This window comes from Loxodonta africana, chromosome 13, assembly GCF_030014295.1.
Source record: "Loxodonta africana isolate mLoxAfr1 chromosome 13, mLoxAfr1.hap2, whole genome shotgun sequence".
NCBI classification, from domain to species: Eukaryota; Metazoa; Chordata; class Mammalia; order Proboscidea; family Elephantidae; genus Loxodonta; species Loxodonta africana.
Window position 1 is genome coordinate 82,270,266 of NC_087354.1, and position 13,839 is coordinate 82,284,104.

The following is a 13,839-nucleotide window of genomic DNA, read 5'->3' on the forward strand; positions in this document are numbered from 1 at the left end:
ACATTTAGCAAAATGCAAAGACTGGGATTTAAGAAAGAGGTCTGGAAAATGCTAGAAAATTAAAATCATAGTTTTTATAAGTTTAATACGATGCAAACTGGAAAGTAATTCAGGAAGATATTATAGAGTCTAAATTTTGATTATGTTCCCTAAATGATAAAAGATTAATAAATACACACAGTTTCCTATTTTCCTAAGAGGAAATGATATCTACAGTTTCTTGGGGGCCAAATGAGATGTTTTTATGTAAAGAATATTAATCTAAATTTTGCATTTCAGGCTACATTCACAATTAATAATGACAAAATTTTACATTAAAGTAGAACAACCTAAGAGACAGTGAAGGGTGACTGATGAGCTTCATTGAGAAGGGCTCCCTCAGATATGGAGTTTCCAGTTTTCTGACTTCTCCCTGCTCATGTGTGGCCAGTGTCAAAGAAAGGCCTGAGTAGGAACTGGAAAGGGAAAAACAAGCAGCTACTCATGAGGGAACTTTTGGCAACATTAATAAAACTCAACCTTAGTTTGTCAAAATCAACACAGACACCAACTTGTCCCAGAAGTTTCTCTATATACTTAAAATACATTAGGCAGTAGTCAAGAGATTGTAATGATTATCCTCCCTTCTTCTAAAAAAGAAATGTGTCCTCAGACTCGACTACTGAGCAGTTCTTCCTTATCCACGAATGCTTATTACAGCTTCCCAAAGCCCAGTTCCAGGAGCTGTCCACATCTATCTCCCAGTAACGTTTTTCAGAGGTGAAGGCCTGGACTCCCCATGCAGCAAAGTAGTTGGATCTTCCAGAAGGAAAAGGCAGATCTTCAAAGTCATGTCTAACTCCAAAACTTCTCACATCATCCAACAGCATGATTTTCTGACTATTTCATAACTGAAGGGAATTTCCACTCTGAATTGGTTGAGCATGTCTGTCAGTCCAGTGATGGGCCTTCCACCAAATGCTGGGTTCACAGGCTGGGCTCACTCCTGGTCAGTATGTCTCCCAAACCCTGGAGCAGCTCCACATCTGGATTACGGCACATGTTCATCAGCTCCTCACACAGCCACTGCAGCTTCACTTTCCTTGTGTTGCTGGAAAATATTTTTGCCTTCACTCTGCAGTCCATTTAAATGTTGTTTTTTCTTCCTCCAGGAGAACTGGATGCCACTTCTGATACTTAGAAATGATCACGTGTGTCTGTATAAGCACAGGATAATTCCACAGTCTCGTTATTTGGCTCTCCTTATTTAGATTTCTCTGACTTTCTTGGCTCCTTTCCCATAAAGACCTCACTTGTTTAACAGTTTCTCCCAGTATTCCTCAACAGCACATTCTGTGGAGCAGTGTCTGTGAGCCTTGTGCTCCTGAAAGAGCAAAGCAAACACAGCACCTTCTTGCTCTCTTCCTGGAAGGTCTTCTTTGTCTCCTTATGTGTCCCACACATCTGTTCCTCAGAGCTCAGGAATTGCCAGAGATTGGCTTTTCCGGCAAGGGACACCAGATTCTCCACAAGAATATTGGTTTTGAACTCTGTCTGCTCTGATGTTTCCCTGCACGTGGGGCAATGGGCAGGAGTTTTCACTTCTTCCCAGGAAAGGCAGAGACAGGGCCTACAGAAGCTATGCCCACAGCACATGGTGACAGGGTCTGTAAAGTAGTTCAAGCAGATGATGCAGGTGAGTTCTTTCTAGAAGGCTGAATCCATTTTTGTGGTTGTAGAGAATGGCAAGTCCCCAGTCTGGGAGTCAGCCACCAAGCTGGAGGCTTCTCTTGACTCACACAGCTGCAGGGGCTCATGAACCTGAGATTGGCAGGTCAGATGGCAGGGTGCTGGCTCACAGGCTGCAGAAGCTGATGAATCCCAAAATCAGCAGGTAAGAAGGTAGACTCCTGGCTTACCAGCTGAGGAAGATGATGAATCCCAAGACTGGCAGGCTATATGGCAGGCTACTGCCTCAAGTCCCAAGAATCAGAGGTCAGATGATGATGAGTCGGACACAGGATCCAGAGTGGGAGCCTGGCTGGAATGTCCATTTATATACTGGTGGCAGGCCACACCCCCAAGGAAACTCCGTTTCAACTGACTGGTTGCTCATAGCAGATCTCATCATGGAGGTGATTACATTATATCAAATTTCATCAGGAAGATGATTATATCAGATCACAAAATGGGGGATAACTATATCATTACCAAGCTGGCAGTTTACATCACTACATAACTGCTAAACCACTGAGAATCATGGCAAAGCCAAGCTGACACACAACCTTGACCATCATACACCTTCTGTAATTTCTCATCAACACTGAAAAACCAGATAGTGAATTGTGAGGTAGGGAGGCTACAGTCTTCTAAATGTTGAAAAAAACACATTATATTTTTTTGGTAACGTTAAGGTATTTAATTCTGCTAACAAACAATCTATAGTGACTTGAATTAGAAGTGGGAATGCAAGCTAGGGAAATATTTTTGTATTTTGTTTTTCTTCCTCTTCTAGTTTGAAAGTATAAAAATAAACACATAACGGACTCACTTAAACACACGGTTCTCGAAATGGTACTTACTGGCATAACAATGCTGTAGTGAATGCAGAACCCGGGTTGAGAAGGAAAATATTCATCAGATACAAATCTTATCCTGATTTGATTTCCTTTAGAAATCTGCTTTCCTGGCACAGCACCAGAACCACACCAGCGCCCTAAAATAGTTCCATCACTGGGTTCCTCAATTTCTACAAAATCATACCTGTAGGGAGACAAAGAGAATAAAAGACATAAATTCATGACCTGTTACTTTGGCAATTCAAATTCACACGTCTCTAGATCCACAATGCATCTGTTGTCAACAGCTATGAGTTAGCCCTGAATTCAGCTGAGTAAATATAATTAAATATTCCCAAGATGAGAAAACACTAAAAATATGTTCTCCTTTTAGGAAATATGAGTCTTCTATTTTAAGCCCTCCAGTTTGACTGTTAACAAACTCCAAATTTACTAATTAGCCATCTCAAAACTTAGTATTCTGTATGGAGCTACCATACCTGATCTTCGATTAATGAATAACTCGATTTAATAATTTTCAAGATCAGGTATGGTATGGGCATGACTTGCCTCAATCCCAATTTCTATTATTATTACCCATTACTCTCTGACAGTGAAGTACGTCAACCCAGGCACACTTCTTGGCTCCCTCTCCTCATCTGGGATGCAAGCTTTTCTATAGTCATTTCAGTATGTACACGTCTTTCAAATCTCACTTTGTACTCTATGACCTCCATGAAGCTTTCCTGGTGTTCTCGGCTCACGGTCATCTTTCTCTTTTTGATAAGCACATATTTTTAATATTTATCCTGTGTAAGTAACCGATTGTCTGAATTATAAGGTGGTGAAACTCTTGAAAAAAGAAATCAGATCTTAGGCATTTCTATTTCACACAGCTCTGCACACAGTACCTTAAACATAAGGAATACTTGATTAATTTTGGTTAGGAAGGTTTACATCACTGATTCTCAATGAGAGAAGCTGTGGTAAAATGAGCCTCTTGTGGCCTTTTGCCTTGGTTCTTCGGACAAACATCTTGACAGATTTTTTCCCTAAGCCCTAAGGAGTTTTCTTTGCCCTATGTTTTCTACCCCAGAGGGTTTGTTACATTTCCTTGGTACTTTTTGTGCGGTCCTGGGCTGTAGCCTGCCCTGTGATTGGTATGAGCCTTGCAGGGACTGATCAGTATACTACACACATGAAGTGACTATAGACTATGCAAATGAAGTTTCTGTGGCCCACTGAGACAAGAGTGGTCAGTTCGTGGCCCTGGTGGGAGGGTCATGCCTTGAAATTGATGAGGAGTTTATGTATATATGCAGTTAACCCCACAGAGGTTTTTCAAACAGGAAGCAGGGAGAAGCAGAAGGGAGAAAGGGCAAGAGAGAAGAGAAGCAGAGAGAAAGGAGGCAAGGAACCTTCTAAAAGAGCTGTAACACGTGTCAAAGGCTGTAACAGTGAAGACAATGACAGGCCTGGACAGGGCCCTGCAGCAGAGTCGGTGGTGACAGGTGGCAGGGAGAAGAGAAGCCTTTCCTCAGGGGCTAAGAGGAAGCCTACAAAGCCGGGAGGCGGTGTGCACGGCTGAGAGAAGGGTCTGCTTGCTTGTACGGCCAGAAAGTTGAGAGAGCTGCCCTGCACTGAAGAAGGGTGGGATATGCTCTCTTCTTTGGGGGAGCCTTCCAGACATTGCCTACATGTTTCCTGATCGTAATCCCGAGTTGTAGCCTGTTGAACCTGAGTCCAAGTTGTACCATGTTACTTCCATAATAAACTAAATGTAAGTGTAGTTTGGGAGTTCTATGTGGCCACTGCAATGAATTATTGAACTCAGCAGAGAAGTAGAGAGTGCCGTGGGAGAGATGGCTGATGTCAGAATTGGTAAAACGGTTGTAGGGTGGAGATGTATCTGACCTCTACCTCATAGGAATCAGCCTTGGGCTGATCTTGATTCACATTATCCCCCTTGAAGTTAGGTTGTGGGACTACCACTACCACCATTTTGCAGCAGTATTGCCCCATAGGAGAATTATCATAGGTTGAATTGTGTTCCTCCAAAATACATGTCAACCTGGCTAGGTAGATCATGATTCCCAGTATTGTGTAGTTATCCTCCATTTTTTGATCTGATGTAATTATCCTCCATTTTGTGATGTATGGTAAATCCCAACTTCTGCACGTAGTTATATCCCATTTGTGAATGGGTTGTTTGCTATATTAACGAGGTAGGATTAAAAGGTTATGTTAATGAAGATTAGGTTATGTCTGTTATGTTAATGAGGCAAGATTAAGGCGTATCTTGAATCAATCCCTTTTGAGATATAAAAGAGATTAAATAAGCAAGCAAGACAGTAGAGACTGGGGAAGAGAGATGTCAAGACACATGAAGATTGCCTAGGGGCAGAAGTTAAAAGAGACAAGGACTTTCCTCTAGAACCGACAGAGAGAGAAAGCCTTCCTGTAGAGCTGGTGCTCTAAACTCAAACTTCTAGCCTCCTAAATTGTGAAAAAATAAACTTCTGTTTGTTAAAGCCATCTGCTTGTGGTATTTCTATTATAGCAGCACTAAGTAACTGCAGTGCCATTAATTACTTTTGTCTGTGGCCTTTCTTAGCCACGGTCTTATAACTCCCACCCAGGTGACTGTAGGATGGGGTAATTGTGGCCTACCAAGCGGATTGGTCAGTTTTGCCTTAAAAGACAGCTAATTCCAGAGCAGAAAGGGAGGAGCCCACCATCACCAAGGAAAGAAAGACCAACAGGAGAGACCCAGCAGCAGAGACCTGGCAGCAGATGGCGCAGTGGCCTTCCTAGCCCATGGAGAGAGAAAGTGAGTGCCTTTGGGCAGAGACTGAAGGCCAGGGAGAGGTGTGCCTGCCAGCACAGATGGGGAGAGGATATCCTGATGAAAGAACTGAGTGGTCTTGGGCCTTAATTGTAACTATTGCTTCTCTAATAAACCCCATAATTGTGACTATGTGTCTGTGTGGCCACTGCAATGAACCCAGCAGAGAGTGCTATGGGAGGGGAAGTTGGTGTCAGAATTGGTAAAGATGGCAGAGTGAGGAAGCTTGTCTGGCCGCTGTCTGATGGGAATCAGCCTCGTGCTGTTGACCTTCGTCCTCCTTTCCCCTGAGAAGTCAGAGAAGGTCAGATGCCACCCCAATGCCATATTCATAGTAACTAAGACAGAGTATGTTTCATAAATGTGTACAGTCACTTAGTTGTCTCAAGGACCAGGAGCGAGAAGGACACTACTGAAATGTCATGTGCAAGGACCAGGGAATCTCAACATTGCAAAGCCTCAGAATCAAATTCCTGCCACAAACCCCCCATGCCTTCCAAATATATCATGAGACAAATCATGTGGGTGAAAATTCTGCCATTATTCATCCCAGCCTGAAACCTAACAATGTTACATATAAACACAAGCATGTTTTACACAGTTGTCATTTAAGCCACATTGTTCAGAAATTCAACTACCAAAAAAATTGAGGGAAGTCTGTCCTTTGTTTGGAACTTTACCAAGAACTACTCACCATTTTAGAAAAACATGTCACCAACAGCAACACTGCTTGTAATACTTGCTTCACAATTAAAATAATTAAACACATGCATATTAGACTATATCTATAGCTGTCACATTTGAAATGAGTCTACTTAAAAGATGGAAACATCTAGCTACTTCCTTTTATTTCTCCAGTATCACTGTGCTGAGCATTTATGTATTGAAATACGTATTATTTTAACGTAAATTACTTTGCTATTATTTCTCCTTTATAAACGGAAGGGCCATTATGTTTATTTTAATAAAGTGTGTGTGTGATCATTTCTATGAATTGTTTTTCAGAATACTAAAAAGGGCATTCAAAACTTTAATTATATAAAAGGGAAGTCTGACTAGGTAGAAAATCACCAGTAGATTAAAAAAAAAAAAAGTCTATATTCTGTAGATCCCCCCCAAAAGGAAAAAAAAAAAAAAAAACAACATTGTCCTCAGGTCGATCCCCACTCACAGTGATCCTATAGGACAGAGCAGAACTGCCCCATAGAGTTTCCAAGGAGCACCCGGTGGATTCAAACTGCTGACCTTTTGGTTAACAGCTGTAGTGCTTAACCACTATGCCATTAGGGTTTCCAGTAGATTCCAGACAACAACAATATATTTTTTATTTTGTGTGTAGTACTAACTTTACAGAAAAATAACGTTGAAAAATGGCCAAGTATATGGTGTACTAATTTTTCTTATAAATCATACTTTTAAGGAGATACCTACGACTCTCTTATGGAATGTAACTTAACCCATTTCGACCTCATTTCCTCATCTGTAAATTGAGGGTAACGCAACTTACCTCACAGGGATGTTTTAGGAAGGAAAAACAGGACAGCATACGTACAGTGTCTAAAACATTATTACTGGCATACATGTGCCATTCGATAAAGTCTGCTTCTCATTTCTACTGTGCATCCCTCCCGCTCATCTCCCACACACCTGTCTTTGAACATAGCCTTGGGAGTTTAAAAGCAATAAATAAGAAAACTCAAATACAAACAGGAGAGAATGTTTTTGCTATATCATATGACAAGTCCAGGGCTATAAATAACAAAGGTACAAGCCAGCCAGTATAACCATTTCAAGAGTTTTGGCATATATGCGCTGGGACGTAGGAGGAGTGTGTAGAATGGACCCAGGCAACTATTTCAGATATAATGATACCACAGTGCATAATCACCATTTTTATCAGAGAGTAGTTTTTATATCAAGATTGTTTACAAGTGAAACAAAGCTTCTATTCATAGGAGAAATCTTTGTTCTGTGCTTGGTAGATAAATCTATCTGATATGGATTACCACCACTGCTAGATTTAAAGCCTGGTCAATCATTCTATAAGTGTTTATTACACATTGACTTTGTGCAAAGTGCTATGTTAGATTCTCTCAAGACACAAAGATGAAACTATAGATTCTTTGGGCTCAGGATCCGTAAAACAGACTGCGAAGTGCTCTAATGAGAGTATTTGGAAGAACTTTGGAACACTGGAAAAGTGATAGTAATTGTATACAGTAAGATTAGGGTTGACTTACAAAGGGATGTGACATTTGGGCTGCCAATGAGTACCTGCAATGATTTGTAAGCTTCCATAGTCATGAGCCAGTGGCCTGCCATCTGACCTGTCAATCTTGGATTTGTTAGCCTCCATAGTCCATGAGCCAGTGGCCAGCCATCTGACCTGCCAATCTTGGATTTGTTAGCTTCTATTTTTTTTACAGTCTATGAGCAAGTGGCTGTCCCTCTGACCTGCTGATCTTGGGTTTGTGAGCCCCTGTACCCATGTGAGTCAGAAGAAGCATCCAGCCTGATGCCTAACCCACGGAATTGGAACTTGCCAGCTTCTACAACCATGTGAGCCATTTCCTAGAGATAAATCTCTCTCTCTGTACATATATGCTTCACTAGTCTTGCTTCTCCAGAGAACTCACTCTAAGACATTTGATAGAACACCACTCATCTGTCATCCTGTGGTGGCTCGTATGTTGCTGTGATGCTGGAAGCTATGTCAACGGTATTTTAAGTATCAGTAGGGTCACCCACCGTGGACAGGTTTCAGCAGAACTTCCAGACTAAGACAGATGAGGAAGAAGGACCTGGTGATCTAATTCTAAAAACACTGGCCAGTGAAAAACTTATGAATAGTAGCAGAATACAGTATGATATAATGCCAAGACATGAGCCCCTAAGGTTAGAAGGCACTCAAAATACTACTGGGTAAAAGCTGCATCCTCAAAGTAGAGTTGACCTTGCTGATGTGGCAAGACTCAAAAGGGGAAGTAATGGATGCAAACATCCATTAATAATTGGAACATGGAATGTACAAAGTATGAATCTAGGAAAATTAAAAGTCATCAAAAATATCCTAGACATTAGTGAGCTGAAATGGACTGGTACTGGCCATTTTGAATCAGACAATCATATGGTCTACTACGCCACGAATGACAAAATAAAGAAGGATGGCGTTGCATTCTTCCTCAAAAAGAACATTTCAAGATCTATCCTGAAGTACAATGTTGTCAGTGATATAATAATATTCATAAGCCCACAAGGAAGACTAGTTAATAAGACTATTATTCAAATTTATGCACCAACCACTAATGCCAAAGATGAAGAAACTGAAGCCTTGTACCAACTTCTGCTGTCTGAAATCGATCAAACATGCAATCAAGATACATTGATAATTACTGGTGACTGGAATTCAAAATTTTGAAATAAAGAAAGGTCAGTAGTTAGAGAATATGGCTTTGGTGAAAGAAATAATGCTGGAGATTCCAAGATAGGATTTTGCAAGACCAATGACTTATTCATTGCAAATACATTTTTCAACAACATAAATGGTGACTATACATGCCCTTGCCAGACAGAACATACAGAAATCAAATTAACTACATTTATGGAAAGAGAAGATAGAGAAGCACAATATCATCAGTCAGAACAAGGCCAGGGGCCAACTGTGGAACAGACCATCAATTCCTCATATGCAAGTTTAAGTTGAAGCTGAAGAAAATGAAAAAAAGGCCACAAGAGCCAAAGTATGACCTTGAGTATATCCCACTGAATTTAAAGACCATCTTAAGAATAGATTTGACACGCTGAACACTAATGACTGAAGACCAGACAAGTAGTAAGAAGGCACATGAAAACAGCAAAAGGTCACTGAAAAGACAAGAAAGAAAGAAAAGACCAAAATGAATGTCAGAAGAGACCCTGAAGCCTACTCTTGAACATCAAGTAGCTAAAACAAAAGGAAGAAATGAAGTAAAAGAGCTGAACAGAAAATTTCAAAGAGCAGCTGAAGGAGACAAAATATTACAGTAAAATATGCAAAGACCTGGAGTTAGAAAACTAAAAGGGAAGAATATCCTTGGCATTTCTCAAACTGAAAGAACCGAAGAAAAAATTCAAGCCTTGAGTCGCAATATTGAAGGAATCTACGTGGAAAATATTGAACAAAGCAGGAAGCATCAAAAGAAGATGGAAGGAATACACAGAGTCACTGTACCAAAAAGAATCCGTCGACATTCAATCATTTCAGGAGGTAGTACATGATCAAGAACCAATCGTACTGAAGGAAGAAATCCAAGTTGAACTGAAGGCACTGGTGAAAAACAAGGCTCCAGGAATTAATGAAGTATCAATTGAGATGTTTCCACAAACACATACAACTCTGGAAACTCACTCGTCTATATCAAGAAATTTGGAAGAGAGCTACCTGACCAACTGACTGGAAGAGATCCATATTTGTGACCATTCCAGAGAAAGGGGATCCAACAGAATGCAGAAATTATCAAAGGATATCATTAATATCACATACAAGTAAAACTTGGCTGAAGATAATTCAAAAACAGTTGCAGCAGTACGTCGACAGGGCACTTACAGAAATTTCAGGTGGGATTCAGAAAAGGACATGGAAAGAGCGATATCATTGCTGATGTCAGATGGATCTTAGCTGAAAGCAAAGAATACCAGAAAGATGTTTATCTGTGTTTTATTGACTATGCAAAGGCATTCAACTGTGCAGATCATAACTATTATTGACAAGATTGTGAAGAATGAGAATTCCAGAACAGTTCATTGTGCCCATGAGGAACCTGTACATAGATCAAGAGGTAATTGTTCAAACAGAACAAGAGGAAACTGCACAGTTTAAAGTCAAGAAAGGTGTGTGTCAGGGTTGTATCTTTTCACCATACTTATTCAGTCTGTTTGCTGAGCAAATAATCAGAGAAGTTGGACTATATGAAGAATGTGGCATCAGAAATGGAGGAAGACTCGTTAACAACTTCAATATGCAGATGACACAACCTTGCTTGCTGAAAACAAACAGGATTTGAAGCACTTACTGATGAAAATCAAAGACTACAATCTTCGGTATGGATTACGCTTCAATGTACGGAAAACAAAAATCCTCACGATTGGAGCAATAAGCAACATCAAGATAAACAGAAAAAACTTCAGTGGTCAAGGATTTCATTTTACTTGGATCCACACTCAAAGCCCATGCAAGCAGCAGTCAAGAAAACAAATGATGTATTGCATTGGCCAAATCTGCTATAGAAGACCTCTTTAGTGTTAAAAAGCAAAGATGGCTTTGAGTACTAAGGTGTACTGACCCAAGCCATGGTTTTTTCAGACGCCTTATATGTACGCAAAGGGTTGACAATGAGTAAGGAGAAGTGTAGAAGAACTGGTGCCTTTGAATGTGGTGTTGGTAAAGAATACTGAATATACCATGGACTGCCAGAAGAACAAACAAAATCTGTCCTGGAAGAAGTACAACCAGAATGTGCCTTAGAAGGAAAGACGGCGAGACTTCGTCTCAGGTACTCAGGGCATGTTATCAGGAGGGACAAATCCCTGAAAGACATTGTAATGGATTTGAATTGTGTCTTCTAGAAATGTGTGTCAACTTGGCTAGGCCATGATTCCCAGTACTGTGTGATTATACACCATTTTGTCATCTGCTGTGATTTTCCTATTTGTTGTAAATCCTACCTCTATAATGTCAATGAAGCAGGATTAGAGGCATGTTAAAGATGCAGGACTCAATCTACAAGATTAAGGTGCACTCTGAGTCAATCTCTTTTGAAGAGGATAGAGATGGGGGAGAGGTAACTCATTACCACCAAGCAAGAAGGGCCAGGAGCACGTGTCTTTTGGACCTAGAGTTTCTGTACTGAGAAGCTCCTAGACCAGGGGAAGACTGATGACAAGGACGTTTCCCCAGAGCCGACAAAAACAGACAGCCTTCCCTTATAGCTGGCACACTGAATTTGGACTTCTAGCCTCCTAAACTGTGAGAGAATAAATTTCTCTTTGTTAAAGCCATTGTAGTAGTTCGATTATACCAGCACTAGAAGACTAAGACAGGATTTGGTACAGGAAGAGTGAGGTGCTGCTCTAAGAGGTACCTAAAATGCAGAAGCAGTATTGAAACTGTGAATGGATAGAGGCTGGAAGAGTTTTAAAGTACCCAGTGGTAAAAGCCTAGATTGCTTTGAAGAGACTGTTAGTGGAATTATGGATGTCAAAGACAATTCTGGTGACGGCTCAGACGGAAGTGAGGGGAGCTGTTACACTGGAGATGGCACAGATGGGGACAGCCAGCAGCAGAACCAGAAGATCAGCATGAGAAGGTACTAGAGCTGACCCATGGAGCAAAAGAGCTGAGTGCATTTGGCAGGAGGTTTCCTATGGACTGAGGGGCCTCTGAGCACTTATGGGTGGAACAAGGCTTGCCAAACCCACGAGACAAGAAAGCTGAGTGCCTTCCAGCTGAAATTTAGTGGCGGAATGGGGTGCCTCCAGACACTTATCAGAGGACCTAAAGAGCTTTGGAACACTCTTTGGAACGCTTTGGAACACTTGCCCCAAGCAGGGCAGACACAGGGTGTGAGCCCCAAGGGGCCAAGATTCCAAGGAACCAGGAATCAGAAGTTGAAGAGACAAGGATCGTAGGAAGTAGCGCTGCCTCGATCTCATAGGGTAGGGCCACCAACTCTGGGGTCTCAAAGGATGGAGCCATGGCCTCTAGGGTTTAGGTTTCCAAAGAGTCAGATCTTCCTCAACTCTGTTCCAGAGTGCAAGGCTGCCTTTCATGAGTGCCAGCAGGATGGGGCTGAATCCCATGCTCAAAGCTGGGGCTGCCCAAATGCGAGTGAGCAGAGTTGCCTTTCCAGTGGGCCTGGAAGGCAGAGCTGAAGCCCAGGGCCAAGAGGCCTTCACCCAGAATCCAGAGAGTGTGGCCAACACCCAAAGTCTGGAGGGCAGGGTCATTGCCGAAAAGGTGTTAAAGAACAGAGGGTTATTTTCAAGCCTTGAGGGCTAATGTAATATGTTCTGCTAACTTGCTTGGTGCCTGTTATCCCTTCTTTCCCTCCAGTTTCTCCCATGTGTAATTGAAATGTCTAGCTTGTGTCTGTTCCACCATTGTACTTTAGAAGCATACAACTTGTGTTCTAGATTTCACAGATGAAGAGGAATTTTTGGATTTTGGACTTGGAGTTGATTTAAGACTTTTGCTATGATATAATGGGGTGAATGTGTTCTGCATGTGGCAAGGACATGAATTTTTGGGAGCCAAAGAGTGTAATGTTATGGATTGAATTGTGTCCCCCCAAAAATGTGTGTCAATTTGGCTAGGCCATGATTCCCAGTATTGTGTAATTATACACCATTCTGTCATCTGATGTGATTTTCCTGTGTGCTGTAAATCTTATTTCTATGATGTTAATGAGGCAGGATTAGAGGCAATTATGTTAATGAGGCAGGACTTCATCTATAGGATTAGGTTGTATCTTGAATCAATCTCTTTTGAGATATAAAAAAGAGAAGCAAGCAGAGAGACGGGAGGCCTCATTACCACCAAGCAAGAGGAGCCAGGAGTGAGTGTCCTTTGGACCTGGGGTCCCTGCACTGAGAAGCTCCTAGACCAGGGGAAGACTGAAGACAAGAGCCTCTCCCCAGAGCTGACAGAGACAAAGACTTCCCCTGGAGATTGCACCCTGAATTCAGACTTCTAGCCTCCTAAACTGTGACAGAATACATTTTTCTTTGTTAAAGCCATCCACTTGTGGTAATTCTGTTGTATCAGCACTAGATAACTAAGACAGACATCATGCTTGGTAAAGCACAGGGTCAGCAAAAAAGAGGAAGACCCTCCATGAGATGGACTGATACAGTGGCTGCAACAATGGGCTCAAACATAGCAATGATTGTGAGGATGGAACAGGACCTGGCAGCATTTTGTTCTGTTGTACATAGGGTCTGTATTAGTTGGAACCAACTTGAAAACATCTAACAACAACGACTACTGACTGACTAAGGTTAAAAACGGAGAGAAATGGAAATGCATTATAGCTAGAAGTACAACGCCCAAGACACAACGGAAGGAGGAAAAGGCCCAGCACAACCTGTGAACAGCAAATGGGAACCAGAGAAGCAGATGGAAATCAAGCTGGAAAAATAAGTTTAGGTCAGAAGGCCTTGGTATTTCGGAGTACCATATTAGAATATTATTTTGTAGGCCTGACGTTACAAACAGATAAGCACAGATTTAATAAACCTGATGTTTCTGTAGAAAATTTAAATCAACATTTTGAAAAATGAAAGTTCACAGAAAAACCTGGACTGATTTCTCTCTCTCTGTGTCTTTCAATTTGAAGATCTCATATGACTAATTATTGTCAGCTTTAGTGTGACTCTGTGAAGGCTCAGATCTTCAGAACTGATGTCACCTCCCGGAGAGAA

The 13,839-nt window shown here is 41.4% G+C and overlaps 1 protein-coding gene and 1 pseudogene across 2 annotated transcripts in view; both read right to left on the bottom strand.

Annotated features, from left to right (window-relative positions):
* The window catches only part of PDGFC (platelet derived growth factor C), a 272,436-nt gene that overhangs the window by 74,362 nt on the left and 184,235 nt on the right, over positions 1-13,839 (bottom strand). For both annotated transcript variants that reach the window (XM_003418499.3, XM_064267639.1), the window contains one exon: positions 2,562-2,742. In XM_003418499.3, coding sequence (XP_003418547.1) covers positions 2,562-2,742 — 181 coding nt within the window. The remainder of the gene's footprint in view (positions 1-2,561; positions 2,743-13,839) is intronic.
* LOC135233061 (tripartite motif-containing protein 43-like) lies at positions 1,032-1,796 on the bottom strand (annotated as a pseudogene).